This window comes from Tursiops truncatus, chromosome 3, assembly GCF_011762595.2.
Source record: "Tursiops truncatus isolate mTurTru1 chromosome 3, mTurTru1.mat.Y, whole genome shotgun sequence".
In the NCBI taxonomy this organism is placed as follows: domain Eukaryota; kingdom Metazoa; phylum Chordata; class Mammalia; order Artiodactyla; family Delphinidae; genus Tursiops; species Tursiops truncatus.
Window position 1 is genome coordinate 47,316,634 of NC_047036.1, and position 16,673 is coordinate 47,333,306.

The 16,673-nt window shown below is 38.5% G+C and overlaps 1 protein-coding gene across 2 annotated transcripts in view; it reads right to left on the minus strand.

Annotated features, from left to right (window-relative positions):
• The window catches only part of DEPDC1B (DEP domain containing 1B), a 101,006-nt gene that overhangs the window by 7,476 nt on the left and 76,857 nt on the right, over positions 1-16,673 (minus strand). For both annotated transcript variants that reach the window (XM_033852888.2, XM_033852887.2), the window contains exons 8-9: positions 11,659-11,825; positions 9,033-9,209 (exon numbers count right to left, since the gene is read on the minus strand). In XM_033852888.2, the coding sequence (XP_033708779.1) occupies positions 9,033-9,209; positions 11,659-11,825 (344 nt within the window). The remainder of the gene's footprint in view (positions 1-9,032; positions 9,210-11,658; positions 11,826-16,673) is intronic.

Genomic DNA, 16,673 nt, shown 5'->3' on the forward strand with positions numbered 1-16,673 from the left:
GGATTCATGTATACACACAGCCATAGTTAAAATGGATAACCAACAAGGACCCCACTGTACAGCACAGGGAACTCTGCTCAATGTTATGTGCAGCCTGGATGGGAGGGAAGTTTGGGGGAGAATGGATACATGCATATGTATGGCTGAGTCGCTTTGCTGTGTACCTGAAAACTGTCACAACATTGTTAATTGCTATATTCCAATATAAATTAAAAAGTTAAAAAAAATTTTTCAGAGTCCAAGAGGTTCATCTCCTCAAAAATATAGCACCTACTGTTCTTCTGCACTGGATAAAATTACTACCATTATATTCATGTCTTTGGTTTAAGACTTTTTTTTCCCAGAAGCCACAGTTAAAAATAAATGTGTTAAAAGAATACAGAAGCGGAACCAAGATGGCGGAGTAGAAGGACGTGCTCTCACTCCCTCTTCTGAGGACACCAGGATCACAACTAGCTGCTGGACAATCAACGACAGGAAGACACTGGAACTCACCAAAAAAGATACCCCACATCCAAAGACAAAGGAGAAGCCACAATGAGACGGTAGGAGGGGCGCAATCACAGTAAAATCAAATCCATAACTGCTGGGTGGGTGAATCACAGACTGGAGAACACTTACGACACAGAAGTCCACCCAATGGAGTGAAGGTTCTGAGCCCCACATCAGGCTTCCCAACCTGGGGGTCCGGAAACGGGAGGAGGAACTGCTAGAGAATCAGACTTTGAAGCCTAGTGGGATTTGATTGCAGGCCTTCGACAGGACTGGGAGAAATAGAGACTCCACTCTCGGAGGCCGCACACAAAGTAGTGTGTGCATCGCAACCCAGGGGAAGGAGCAGTGACACCATAGGAGACTGAACCAGACCTACCTGCTAGTGTTGGAGGGTCTCCTGCAGAGGTGGGGGGTGGCTGTGGCTCACTGTGGGGACAAGGCACGGGCAGCAGAAATTCTGGAAAGTACTCCTTGGCATGAGCCCTCCCAGAGTTTGCCATTAGCCCCACCAAAGAGCTGGATAGGCTCCAGTGTTGGGTCGCCTCAGGCCAAACAACCAACAGGGAGGTAACCCAGCCCCATCCATCAGCAGACAAGCAGATTAAAGTTTTACTGAGCTCTGCCCACCAGAGCAACACCCAGCTCTACCCACCACCAGTCCCGCCTATCAGGAAACTTGCACAAGCCTCTTAGATAGGCTCATCCACCAGAGGGCAGACAGAAGCAAGAAGAACTACAATCCTGCAGCCTGTGGGACAAAAACCACGTTCACAGAAAGATGGACAAGATGAAAAGTCAGAGGACTATGTACCAGGTGAAGGGACAAGATAAAACCCCAGAAAAACAACTAAATAAAGTGGAGATAGGCAACCTTCCAGAAAAAGAATTCAGAATAATGATAGGGAAGATGGATCCAAGACCTCGGAAAAACAATGGAGGCAAAGAACAAGAAGATGCAAGAAATGTTTAAAAAAGACCTAGAAGAATTAAAGAACAAACAGAGATGAACAATACAGTAACTGAAATGAAAACTACACTAGAAGGAATCAATAGCAGAATAACTGAGGCAGAAGAATGGATAAGTGACCTGGAAGACAGAATGGTGGAATTCACTGCCACAGAACACAATTAAAAAAAGAGAATGAAAAGAGAGCCTAAGAGACCTCTGGGACAACATCAAACGCAACAACATTCACATTATAGGGGTCCCAGAAGGAGAAGAGAGAGAGAAAGGACCAGAGAAAATATTTGAAGAGATTATAGTCGAAAGCTTCCCTAACATGGGAAAGGAAAGAGCCACCCAAGTCCAGGAAGTGCAGAGTCCCATACAGGATAAACCCAAGGAGAAACACAGTGAGACACATAGTAATCAAACTGGCAAAACCTAAAGACAAAGAAAAATTATTGAAAGCAGCAAGGGAAAAGTGACAAATAACATACAAGGGAACTCCCATAAGATTCACAGCTGATTTCTCAGCAGAAACTCTACAAGCCAGAAGGGAGTGGGATGATATCCTTTAAGTGATGAAAGGGAAGAACCTACAACCAAGATTACTCTATCCTGCAAGGATCTCATTCAGATTCGATGGAGAAATCAAAAGCTTTACAGACAAGCAAAAGCTAAGAGAATTCAGCACCAACAAACCAGCTCTACAACAAATCCAAAAGGAACTTCTCTAAGTCGGAAACACAAGAGAAGAAAAGAACCTACAAGAACAAACCCAAAACAATGAAGAAAATAGTAAGAGGAACATATGTATCGATAATTACCTTAAACGTGAATGGATTTAGTGCTCCAACCAAGAGACACAGGCTTGCTGAATCGATACAAAAACAAGACCCATACATATGCTGCCTACAAGAGACCCACTTCAGTCCTAGGGACACATACAGACTGAAAGTGAAGGGATGGAAAAAGATATTCCATGCAAATGGAAATCACAAGAAAGCTGGAGTAGCAATACTCGTATCAGATAAAATAGACTTTAAAATAAAGAATGTTACAAGAGACAAGGACGGACACTACATAATGATCAAGGGATCAATCCAAGAAGAAGACATAACAATTATGAATATATATGCACCCAACATAGGAGCACCTCAATACATAAAGCAACTGCTAACAGCTCTAACAGAAGAAATTGACAGTAACACAATAATAGTGGGGAACTTTAACACCTCACTTACACCAATGGACAGATCATCCAAAATGAAAATAAATAAGGAAACAGAAGCTTTAAATGATACAACAGACCAGATAGATTTAATTGATATTTATAGGACATTCCATCCAAAAACAGCAGATTACACTTTCTCCTCAAATGCGCAAGGAACATTCTCCAGGATAGATCACATCTTGGGTCACAAACCAAGCCTCAGTAAATTTAAGAAAACTGAAATCATATCAATCATCTTTTCTGAACACAACACTACGAGATTAGAAATGAATTACAGGGGAAAAAACGTATAAAACACAAACACATGGAGGCTAAACAATACGTTACTAAATAACCAAAAGATCACTGAAGAAATCAAAGAGGAAATCAAAAACTACCTACAGACAAATGACAATGAAAACACGACAATTCAAAACCTATGGGATGCAGCAAAAGCAGTTCTAAGAGGGAAGTTTATAGCTATACAAGCCTACCTCAAGAAACAAGAAAAATCTCAAATAAACAATCTAACCTTACACCTAAAGGACTAGATAAAGAAGAACAAACAAAACCCAAAGTTAGCAGAAGGAAAGAAATCATAAAGATCAGAGCAGAAATAAATGAAATAGAAATAAAGAAAACAATAGTGAAGATCAATAAAACTAAAAGTTGGTTCTTTGAGGAGATAAACAAAATTGATAAACCATTAGCCAGACTCATCAAGAAAAACAGGGAGAGGACTCAAATCAATAAAATTAGAAATGAAAAAGGAGAAATTACAACAGACACCACAGAAATACAAAGCATCCTAAGAGACTACGACAAGCAACTCTATGCCAATAAAATGGACAACCTGGAAGAAATGGACAAATTCTTAGAAACGTATAACCTTCCAAGACTGAAACAGGAAGAAAGAGAAAATATGAACAGACCAATCACAAGTAATGAAATTGAAACTGTAATTAAAAATCTTCCAACAAACAAAACTCCAAGACCACATGGCTTCACAGATGAATTCTATCAAACATTTAGAGAAGAGACAACACCCATCCTTCTCAAACTCTTCCAAAAAATTGCAGAGGAAGGAACACTCCCAAACTCATTCTCAAGGCCACCATCACCCTGATACCAAAACCAGACAAAGATACTACAAAAAAAGAAAATTACAGACCAATATCACTCATGATTATAGATGCAAAAATCCTCAACAAAATACTAGTAAACAGAATCCAACAACACATTAAAAGGATTATACACCATGATCAAGTGGGATTTATCCCAGGGATGCAAGTGTTCTTCAATATATGCAAATCAATCAGTGTGATACACCATATTAACAAATTGAAGAAAAAACCATATGATCATCTCAATAGATGTAGAAAAAGCTTTTGACAAAATTCAACACCGATTTATGATAAAAACTCTCCATAAAGTGGGCATAGAGGGAACCTACCTCAACAAAATAAAGGCAATATACGACAAACCCACAGCCAACATCATTCTCAATGGTGAAAAACTGAAAGCATTTCCTCTAAGATCAGGAACAAGGCAAGGATGTCCACTCTGCACCACTATTATTCAACATACTTTTGGAAGTCCTAGCAACAGCAATCAGAGAAGAAAAAGAAATAAAAGGAATACAAATTGGAAAAAAAGAAGAAAAACCATCACTGTTTGCAGATGACATGATACTCTACATAGAGAATCCTAAAGATTCCACCAGAAAACTACTAGAGCTAATCAATGAATTGGGTAAAGTTGCAGGATACAAAATTAATGCACAGAAATCTCTTGCATTCCTATAGACTAATGATGAAAATTTGAAAGAGAAATTAAGGAAACATTCCCATTTCCCACTGCAAGAAAATGAATAATATACCTAGGAATAAAACTACTTAGGGAGACAAAAGACCTGTATGCAGAAAACTATAAAACACTGATGAAAGAAATTAAAGATGATACAAACAGATGGAGAGATATAACATGTTCTTGGATTGGAAGAATCAATATTGTGAAAATGACTATACTACCTAAAGCAATCTACAGATTCAATGCAATCCCTATCAAATTACCAATGGCATTTTTTACAGAACTAGAACAAAAAAAACTTAAAATTTGTAAGGAGACACAAAAGATCCTGAATAGCCAAAGCAGTCTTGAGGGAAAAAAATGGAGCTGGAGGAATCAGACTCCCTGACTTCAGACTATACTACAAAGCTACAGTAATCAAGACAATATGGTACTGGCACAAAAACATAAACATAGATCAATGGAACAAGATAGAAAGCCCAGAGATAAACCCAGGCACCTATGGTCACCTAATCTATGACAAAGGAGGCAAGGATATACAATGGACAAAAGACAGTCTCTTCAATAAGTGGTGCTGGGAAAACTGGACAGCTACATATAAAAGAATGAAATTAGAACACTCCCTAACACCATACACAAAAATAAAGTCAAAATGGATTCGAGTCCTAAATTTAAGACCGGACACTATAAAACTCTTAGAGGAAAACATAGGAAGAACACTCTTTGACATAAATCACAGCAAGATCTTTTTTTATCCACCTCCTAGAGTAATGGAAATAAAAACAGAAATAAACAAATGGGACCTAATGAAACTTCAAAGCTTTTGCACAGCAAAGGAAACCATAAACAAGACACAATGACAACCCTCAGAATGGGAGAAACTATTTGCAAACAAATCAACGGACAGAGGATTAATCTCCAAAATATATAAACAGTTCATGCAGCTCAATATTTAAAAAAATCCAAAAATGGGCAGAAGACCTAAATAGACATTTCTCCAAAGAAAACATACAGATGGCCAAGAAGCACATGAAAAGCTGCTCAACATCACTAATTATTAGAGAAATGCAAATCAAAACTACAATGAGGTATCACCTCACACCAGTTAGAATGGGCATCATCAGAAAATCTACAAACAACAAAAGCTGGAGAGGGTGTGGAGAAAAGGGAACCCTCTTGCACTGTTGGTGGGAATGTAAATTGACAGCCACTATGGAGAACAGTATGGGGGTTCCTTAAAAAACTAAAAATAGAATTACCATATGATCCAGCAATCCCACGACTGGGCATATACCCTGAGAAAACCATAATTCAAAGAGACACATGCACCCCAATGTACACTGCAGCACTATTTACAACAGCCAGGTCATGGAAGCAACCTAAATGCCCATCGACAGACGAATGGATAAAGAAGTTGTGGTACATGTATACAATGGAATATTACTCAGCCATAAAAAGGAACGAAATGGGGTCATTTGTTGAGATGTGGATGGATCTAGAGACTGTCATACAGAGTGAAGTAAGTCAAAAAGAGAAAAACAAATATCATATATTAACGCATGTATGTGGCACCTAGAAAAATGGTACAGATGAACCTGTTTGCAGGGCAGAAGTTGAGACACAGATGCAGAGAACAAATGTATGGACACCAAGGGGGTAAAGCGGTGGGGGGTGGGGGTGGGGTGTGATGAACTGGGCGATTGGGATTGACATGTATATACTGATGTGTATAAAATGGATGACTAATAAGAACCTGCTGTATAAAAAAATAAATAAAATTCAAAAAAAATTTTTTTTAATAAATAAATAATTGTGTTGCCAGGAAGGGTTATTCCATGAAGAACATTCCATGCCTCAGCATCAGTTTACCAGGTAATTTAGGGACAACCCAAGAGAAACAGACCAGAACCATAAGGAAAGGAGTACACACACAACACTTAATTTGTATTTGAACCAAGAATTCTGGAAAAAGTAGAAAAGGACCAGAAGAAAAAGGTGAGGCCCAGGTAAAATGTGACCGCCAAAGCCTAGGACATGAGAAAAACACAAGATATCTATGAGTAAAGGGTATAAGAGGAAGAAGAGGGTTACAGACACGGTCAACAGAAGGTTGGTGTCAAAAACAACGCTGACCTCACTGTTTATCTATCCCAGGGTCAGCCCTGAAAGTGCTCCAAAACAAATCACCAGAACAGTCCAAGTAACACTTCATTTTCAGAAAGGTACCACCCTAAATGTGTTATGACGGAGTGGCTGAGTACCCTGTGCAAGAGAAGAGAGATCTATATAGGCTTTGAGCACTAAAACAAACAATTGTTTGGCAATTCTAATGAGCGTGTACTTCTAAGAGAGAAAATGTAACTGGACAATTGCGTAGTTACTGATTTTATTCAGGGCCATCACAGCCCCCCTTCACAGGTCATGCTACTCTGCGGCTAAGTTAATCATCACTCAGCCATCTGATCTTCAGCTGACAGTGAAAGGCTCACAGGGTTACGTTCCTGCAATACAAGCCTGTGCCATGTGAATACACAAGCCCAGCAAGGATGCAAAGCAACGGAGTCACTGCTATCACTTTTCTTTACAGAAATTCAGTGAAAGTATTTCTTTTCATTTTTATGGTTTTTTTTTTAAGTTTGGCTCATAAAATATCAAGGGGAGGTGGGAGATTAAAACAACAGTAATTTGTTTTTTTCACCCATTTAAATGGCAAAGGTATGTATGTTACCCAAAGTAGGCAAGGGTGTAAAGAAATGAACACTTTCTTATACCAACAATGGGAATGCAACTTGGAACAATCACTCTAAATGGAAATTTGACAATATGCAATCAATGTTTAACACACATTCATGGTCTTTGACCGTGAAATGCCACTCCTAGGAATTTATTCTTAGAAAGTAATCACAGATCGACCAAAAAAAAATCTAACTATAAAAATATTTACTGTTATAATGATTGTAAAATGGAAAAAAAATGGAAACAATATAAATATCAACCAAAGAAAATCATTTAAATAAATTATGGTATATTCATATCATGGAATATTATGTTACCAATCATAATGATATTGTGGAATATATAACAATAATGTTGATAATAATAACAGCAGCAGTACCAAATGAGGTACTTACTATGTGATAAACATTATTCTAAGCACTTTACATGTCTTAAGCCTTTCAATTCCCAAAATAGCCTTAGGAGGTAGCTATTAACTATTGTTATCGCATTTTACTGATGAAAAAAAGAGATGTTGGGGCAGATGCTAAAGCAGAGAGTCGTTATACAACATGCCAAGGTCACATGGCTAATAAAGGGCACATCAGAAATTCAAACACCATTTAGTCTGTGCTCCCGGCCATTCTGGGTCAATCAAGAATATTTAATGATGTGGAAACTTCTTCTTGTTGTATTGTTAAGAGAAAGTAAGTTATAAAAGAGGAACAAAGGAGGGAAAGAAGGAAGGAAGGGAGGGAGAGGGGGAAATAGAAAAGACTCTTAACACTGAACATTTAGAGTTATTCTGATATTTTTTAGTGTGTTTTCTCTATTTTCCAAATTCCTTCAATAGGAAAATTTTTTATTTTAATTTTTAAACTGCACACTGAAAACAGATGGTTATTTACTTTAATGATACTTTGGGAGGTAGCAGCTCACTGGTCCTTAATTGTGGAGCCTCAAAACATGCTTAAGGGGAAAGAGGGCCAGTCATTCAGAAGGAGACAAGCAGACCTGCCTGCCTTTACCCAACGTTTCTGCTCCTGCAGGCTGACATACAAACCCCTCTGGGGGGCCCACGTGATAGTAATACATTACATTTCTTTTGCATCATTTTAATATAATGACTGCAACGACAAAAACAATAAATACCTTTCAAAAAGTATCTGCCATATGACAATTTGTGCCACACGTTTTACAATGTAGTGTCTACTCTTTACAACAACTTCATCGAGTAGGTATTGACCATTTCAACACTTGCAGAAACTAAAATCCAGAGGGCTTAAGGGACTTGCCCAAAGCCACATAACCAGGCAAGTGGGGAGCCAGGAGTTTGGCCCAGGTCCTTATGGCTCTGAAGCCGGGTTCTTCTACCATACCATGCTTTACAGTGAGGCAGTATGGCATAGTAGTTAAGAGCACTGATTCTGGAAAACGATTTTATCAGTTTGAATCCTAGCTCTGTGACCCTGGACAAATTACTTACGCTCTCTGTGCCTCAGCTTTCTCATTCAAAAAATAGTACCTAGGTGGCAGGGCTATTATGAATCAAGACTTTATTGCACATAAATCACTTCCATCAGGAAGTATATGTAGATTCTGAACAAACCCATTTTAGGAATTTGCAACCAAAAGTATGCAGCATTGATCAACACAACAAAACCTAGTGGGCATTCCACAAATTTTCAAAGATAGTAACAAACATGTGCACTGCCTACCATGTGCCACGCCCGGTTGTAAGCACTTTGTACAAATTAACTCACTCAATCTTCAAAACAAAAAATGCCAAGAAGCCTAGCAAACTTACATAACTTTCTGCTGGCAATTTTATAGTACTGGTAACATCCCTTCCTTTACCTGGACTCTTCGTAGATGGGCCACACGCTCCTCTATGGAGGTCTGCAAGGCCAAAGGGACTTTCAGAATCTCTTGGTAATTGTCCATCAGAAACGTCACCAACCTAGCAGCTAATAAGTCATCCAAGTCCACTTCATCTTTGGAACACAAGATGCAATGGGAAAACGTCTGAACCATCTAAAAAAAAAAAAAAAATAGAGGGGAGGGAGGGTGAATTTTTAAATAAACACAGATGAGGTTTTTTCACTACTCTGAACTGAGTGCCATCTAATTTGCAAAAACCAAATGTGCCTAGTCAGTGAGAAATGGCCCACAGCACAGGGTGCACATCTCACCTGGCACCTGCCCACATCTTGTCATCTCAGATGGGCTGATCTTCTCATCAACCAGCATGTACAGAATGTGCGTCACATCTCACAGAGACTTAGCAGAGATGCTTGTCTGAGCAGTTCTTAAAGGCACCCCCTTTTATAGATGGTTTTAAATATATATATTTAAACAAATTCTGAAAATTATTATCACCATCACAACTTGGATCATGTAGCACTTTTAAGTTAAAAGTACTTTATAGCCATTTAGTCTAATAATATCCTAATTTCATTATTGTCTTATTTCGTTGTTTTAAAAAAAGATTGCGAGCACAATCTATGTGCCTCAACAATTAGTTTTTCCTAGTTAATTGTCATTTTCTTCAGGATTTTGTAAGTACATTTGACAATCACCTTTGAACAAAACCATCAGAAGTGCATTAGGTGATGAAATACAAAAAATATTATAGCAGCTGTTTCCATAGAATTCATTTTAACTAATCCATTCTTAATGCAATCCTTTGGATGGACTATTTTTTCCTTTTCCTACTAATTTTATTGTTGACAATCTTATTTCAAAATCTATAAGCATGTAAATGAAACAAGTCAGGCACAGAAAGACAAATACTATATGATATCACTTATATATGGAAACTAAAAAATACAAGAAACTAGTGAATATAACAAAAAAGAAACAGATTCACAGATATAGTGAACAAACAAGTGGTTACCAGTGGGGAGAGTGGAGAGGGGAGGCGCAATATGTGGAATCTAAAAAATGGTACAAATGAACCTATTTACAAAACAGAAATTGAGTCACAGATGTAGAAAACAAACTTATAGTTACCAAAAGGGAAAGGGGCAGAAGGATAAATTGGGAGATTGGGACTGACATATACACACTACTATATATAAAATAGATAGCTAATAAGAACCTACTGTATAGCACCTACTGTATCTATTCAACACTCTGTAATGACCTATATGGAAATAGAACCTAAAAAAGAGTAGATATATGTACAGGCATAACTGACTCACTTTTCTGTACAGCAGAAACTAACACAACATTGTAAATCAACTATGCTCCAATTAAAAAAAAAATTACAAATTATTATGTACAAAATAAGCTGCAAGGATATATTATACAGCACAAGAAATATAGCCAATATTTTATAAAAACTATAAATGGAACGTTTAAAAATTGCAAATCACTATATTATACGCCTGCAACTTATATAATATTGTACATCAACTATAATTTTAAAAACCTATAAGCATAACATCATGTAATTCTGTTTAATAAGACTTCATTTCATCAACATACTGCAGATGATACTTTATCTTCACTCACATATATGTACAGAGGGAGAGACATACACAGAGACTTTATCTGGAGACTAGGGACCCCAGGGGATCTGTGAGTGCCTTGAAATTGTATAGAAAATCTTACACATGCATTCTTCTGGGGAATAGGTGCAAAGTTTTCTTCAGCTTTACAAAAAGGTCCATTAGCCCACCTACCCATCCACCCACCCCCCAAAAAAGGTCAAGAATCACTCTACTGGGTGCTGATTTGTCCTCTGATCTTATACCACACCTCTAAAAGTCGAACAGTGGACCCTCAGGCATACACAATGGTTCACCAACATATAGAAAGGATGTACATCCCAGTGAAACATCAATTTTGCTCTAAGATATTTTTTGAGGAAAATTAATAAATTTTGCTAGTAAATAATCCTAAACCTAGACCCTATTTTAAAACACATGCTGACATGACAAAGTAGAATTCAAAATTAGCCTGTTTTTAAGCAAAACAGAATATATTAAGAAATATCCTCACTCATGGACCCTTAGATCATACCCTGAAAGACACACATTCTTTCCTTCCAAGTTGTCCGGTCTAACTCTATAGTTTACTTCTTCCCTCTTTAATCCATGATATATGCTGCATCTTCTCCTACTGGTTATAGTAACAAAGGTTTTGCGACTCTTTTTGTCCTGGAGGAGAGAATGCTGTTTCTTGACACGCCAGTAATCCTTTCTGTCCACGCTTCCTTCTCTTGTGTTGACAGCAGGCAGGATGCAGCAGCTATCTCTACACTCACTCTACACTCTACCCCTACTCACTCTTTACTTTTCATTATGTTCTTTAAGTCACTAAGACCAAAAGCACAATACCAGTCTGGGTGGATTCCAAGCCATGGCTCTTTAAGTCGGCCTGCCTTGTACCTTCCTCTGGTTGCCAAGCTAGTAAACTTTACTCAAGTGAATTTTAACCCCGAAACTCCAGTCCTCGTAGATGTTAGAAATCAACGTACCAGTGTTCGGGTGCCAAAGCCATCACACAGTGGTGGCATCTCCTTATTTAAGCAGATCCTTGCCATCATCCTCATCAACAGCTGTAACTTTCTTCTATTTTCAGGAGGCAGGAGGAGGCAGCAAACTTGAAATGCTTCAATGGCCATTTTCTCTTTCTGTAACAAACCTGATTTAGAAAAAGAAAAAAAGGTTTTAATCCTTTAAAAACCTATAGCCTACCTGACTCTATTATGTTCACATTTTTACAAAACATGTATTACTAAAATTATATAAAGCATGTTTGCATGTGCAATTATACTGGGCTAACTGACATAGATCCACTGTCACAAATCTGCATAGAAAACACGAACCACCAACCAGCGTTGGCAAATATATAAAACAAATACAGCCATTTCCCCCTCCCACATCCTTGACAGATAAAACTAAATTTTCATAGCATTCTTTCCCTCTGAGCCAAGAGCAGTCAGGTTAAGCCTAACTTAACTCTCAACACTCTGCAAGAGGTCCAAGACAGCATGAGCAAGAACATGAACGTGCCATCACTGCCCTGAAGTTTCCCCTTGTGTACTATTTCCTCATGAGGAGCATGGTCACCATCCCGCATGACTCTCACAGACTAAATAATAGGATTAATGCTGTTAGAGTCATTCCGGTGCCTAATGGCTCTGCTTCTTTCTAAATAACACCTTCCTCCCACTTAAGCTATTTTTTCTAGCTAAGTGTGATGATTCAGTCATGTTACATGTCATCCCTCCTCACCCAATATGATTTTGCTAAAAATTAGGGTATTCTAATATTGTGCTCTCTTCAACCATATTTGTCTCTGGACACACACACCTCCAAGCCTTCTGAAGAGATGAAACTGCTTTCACCCATTTATTGGTTCATATCCAACTTTTTCAAGTTCCAACTAGTCTCTGCTTGGAGACAAAACCATCTTTTATATTCAGTAAATATTTACTGGCCATGTACGATATGCCAGGAACAATGCTAGGTCTCAGAAATATAAAAATATGCCAGGTCCCTTCCTTTAAAGAGCTTATGCACTGTGAGGAGAGGCCCATAAAAAAGTAAGTAGCAAAATGTGAGAGGTGCTGCAAGAGACATGTGCAACAGGCATATTAGGGAACCTGTAAGTCACTCAATAAGACTATAGCATAGGCTGTGAGTGCCCAATAGAAATGAAGCGAAAAAGGTTAGCAGAGATGAGATCTTAGAAGGCCTTGAATGCCAGACTAAGGACTTTGGGTTTGAAGGAAAAAAAGGAAAGGAGCTGGGGAATGATGAGAAAATACTCCTAGAGTTTTGGGGAAAGTTACTCGCTAAGGGGGACATTTGAGCAGAAATCTGAAGAAAATGAGAGTATGCCTGGCAGATAACACAGAGACAAATTTTCACGGTAAAGGAAATAGCAATGACAAAGATTGTGACAAGGGAGTATGTCTGGAATGTCTGAGGAACAGCAATGAGGGCAGTGTGAAGAGAGAGGGGTATGCAAGGAATATTCAAGTCAGAAATGAGGTTAGAGAGGAAGCCAAGAGCCAGATCATGTAGAACCTTGTAGACTATCATTAAGGACTCTGGGTTTCACTGTAATTGACCCAAGAAGCCATTGAAGGATTCTGGGCAGGAGAGCCATTTGGTTTGAATTATTTTTACTCTGGCAGCTGTATAGAGAATAGACTGTAAAGGGATAACAGGGAGGGAGGAAGGAAGATTCAAGGCATGATTACAGTCTGCATGAGGTTGGAACTGGTAACAGCTGGATCTGGTAAAGACCAATTACATTCTAGATCTATTTCTCCATGACGTCTTTTACTTTTGCCACAAAGACTTCTATCACATTAGGCCACAAATCCCTTCTTTTACCAAATTATAAACACCTGTGGAGAGTCAAATTTCACCTTAACTTTATGTTTCATATATATATATATATATATACACACACATACACACACAGTTTTATAAATAAGACTTCAAGATAATTGAAATCATAATGCATTTCTTTTGGCAAGTCCTATTTCCTAGTATATGGTACAAAGCATAAAAGTAAACATTCAAGGGTAGGGGGAGGGACAAAATGGTAGAGTAGAAAGACCCTGAACTCACCTTCTCCCATGGGCACTCCAAAGTTGCAACTACCTACAGAGCTATGAAAATGACCCGAAGACTAGCAGAAAAGATTTTCCACAACTAAAGATATAAAGAAAGAGTCACAATGAAACATGTAGGAGGAGCAGAGATTCAATATTAAAGGACCCACATAAATGAGTGGGCAACCCACAAATGGTAGGAATATCACAACTGCAGAGGTCCTCCCCAGAATGTGAGGGGTCAGATCCTACATGGGGCTCCCCAGCTTGGGGTTCCTGCACCAGAAGGACAAGCACCCAGGACATTTGGCTTTGAAACCAAGTGGGGCTTACCTTCAGGAGGGCTGGAGGGCTGGAGGAAACAGAGTCTCCACTCTTAAAGGGCATGTGCAAAATCTCATGTACTCTGAGTCCCAGCACAGAAGCAGTAGTTTGAAAGGAGCCTGGGTCAAACCAACTTGCTCATCTTGGAGAGTCTCCCAGAGAGGGAGGAGGAGACTGGGATTCTTCCTGGGGGTGGAGACACTGGCAGCAGCCATTTTGGGGAGCTCATTCTACCGTGATGAACCAGTGCTGGCAAGCACCATTTTGGAATCCTCCCTCTAATCTACTAGTGCTAGGGGGCCTGCCCCCCCCCCCACCAGCGGGTCCACAGCAGCCACATGGACCACCAGATCACAGAGCCAGCCATGTGTGAAGCCTACCCCACCCTCTAGCAAGCCCACATCCACCACACGACTCAGGGCCTTGCAGTCAATTGGGCTGGGGGTGAAGGGGAGCAGCCCCACCTCCCAGTGCACCCACAGTAGGTGGCCTCACCACAACAAAAGGGCAAACGCAGCCTACGTAGGGAGCACCCGCAGGGCATATAGCTCTGGTGACCAGAAGGGGGTGATGTGCCACTGGGTCCCACAATACATCTCCTATATAAAGCTACTTCTCCAAGATCAGGAGATGTAACCAACCTACTAAATACATAGACATAAAAACAGAGAATTATGCAAAATGAGGATAAGAAGCAATATATTCCAAAAGAAGGAACAATACAAAACCTCAGGGAAAAAACTTAAAGTGGAGATAAGCAATCTACCCAATAAAGAGTTCTGGGTAATGACAATAAAGATACTCACTGAACTCAGGAGAGGAATGGACGAACACAGTGAGAATTTCAACAAAGATTTAGAAAACATAAAGAACCAAACAAAGTGGAAGAATACAATAATTGAAATACACTAGAAGGAATCAATAGTAGACTAGATATAGTAGACCCAGAGGAACAAATCAGCAGTCTGGAAGACAGAGCAGTGGTAATTCACCCAGCTGAACAAAAAAAAAACAGAAAAAGAACTTTTTAAAATGAGGATAGTTTAAGAGACCTCTGGAACAGCATTAAGTATACTAACATTTGAATTATAGGGGTCCCAGAAGGAGAACAGAGAAAGAAGGGGGAAGAGAACTTATTTGAAGAAATCAGAGCTGAAAACATCCCTAATCTGGCAAAGGAAAAAGACATCCAGGCCCAGGAAGTAAAGAGAGTCCCAAACAAGATTAACCCCAAAAGGTCCACAACAAGACACATTATAATTAAAATGGCAAAAATTAAATGTAAAGAGAGAATTCTAAAAGCAGCAAGAGAAAATCAACTAGTTAGGTACGAGGGAAGTCCCATAAAACCATAAGCTGATTTTTCAGCAGAAACTTTGTGGGCCAGAAGGGAGTAGAACAATACACCCAAAGAGATGAAAGGAAAAATACCTACAACCAAGAATACTCTACCCAACAAGGTTATCATTCAGAGTTGAAGGAGAGATAAAGAGTTTTACAGATAAGCAAAAGCTAGAAAGACTTCAGCACCACCAAACTGGCCTTACAAAAAATGTTAAGGGACTTCTCAAAGCAAAAAAGAAAAGGCCACAACTAGAAATGTAAAAATTATGAAAGGAAAAATCTCACTGGTAAAGGCAAACATACAGTAAAGGTAGTGGATCAACCAGTTATAAAGCTAATAGGAAGTTTAAAAGGCAAAAGTAGTAAAATTCACCTATGTCTACAATAAGTAGTCAAAGGATACACAAAAAAAAGAGGAAGAAATCAAAAACTACCTGGAGGCAAATGAGAGTGGAAATACAATGATCCAAAATTGATGGGATGAAGTAAAAGCAGTTCTGAGAGGGAAGTGACACAAGCTTACTTCAGGAAACAAGAAAATCTCAAACAACCTAAACTTACACCTAAAGGAACTAGAAAAAGAAGAACAAAGAAAACCCAAAGTTAGTAGAGGGAAAGAAATAAATATCAGAGAAGAAACAAATGAAAAAAAGACAAAAAACAAACCGAAAAATAAAAACCACCAATTACACTAAAGGCTGGTTCTTTGAAAAGACAAATAAAATTGATAAATCATTAGATTCATCAAGAAAAAAGAGAGAGGGCCCAAATCAATAAAATCAGAAATGAAAGAGGAGTAGTTAAACAGATACCACAAAAATACAAGGATCATAAGAGATTACCACAAACAAAAATTATATGCCAATAAATTGGACAACCTAAAAGAAATGGATAACTTCCTAGAAATGTACAGTCTCCCAAGACTAAATCTGAAAGAAACAGAAAACTTGAACAGACCAATTACCAATAATGAAATTGAATCAGTAATGAAAAAACCCCAAACAAACAAAAGTCCAGGACCAGAAAACTGTTAGAACTAATAAACAAATTTGGTAAAGTTGCAGGATACAAAATCAATATACAAAAATCTGTTGCATTACTATACACTAATAATGAACTATCAGAAAAAGAAATTAAGAAAATCCCACTTACAATTTCATCAGAAAGAATAAAATACCTAGGAATAAATCTAATGAAGGAGATAAAAAACTTGTACTCTGAAAACAATGAGACATTAATGAAAGAATTCAAAG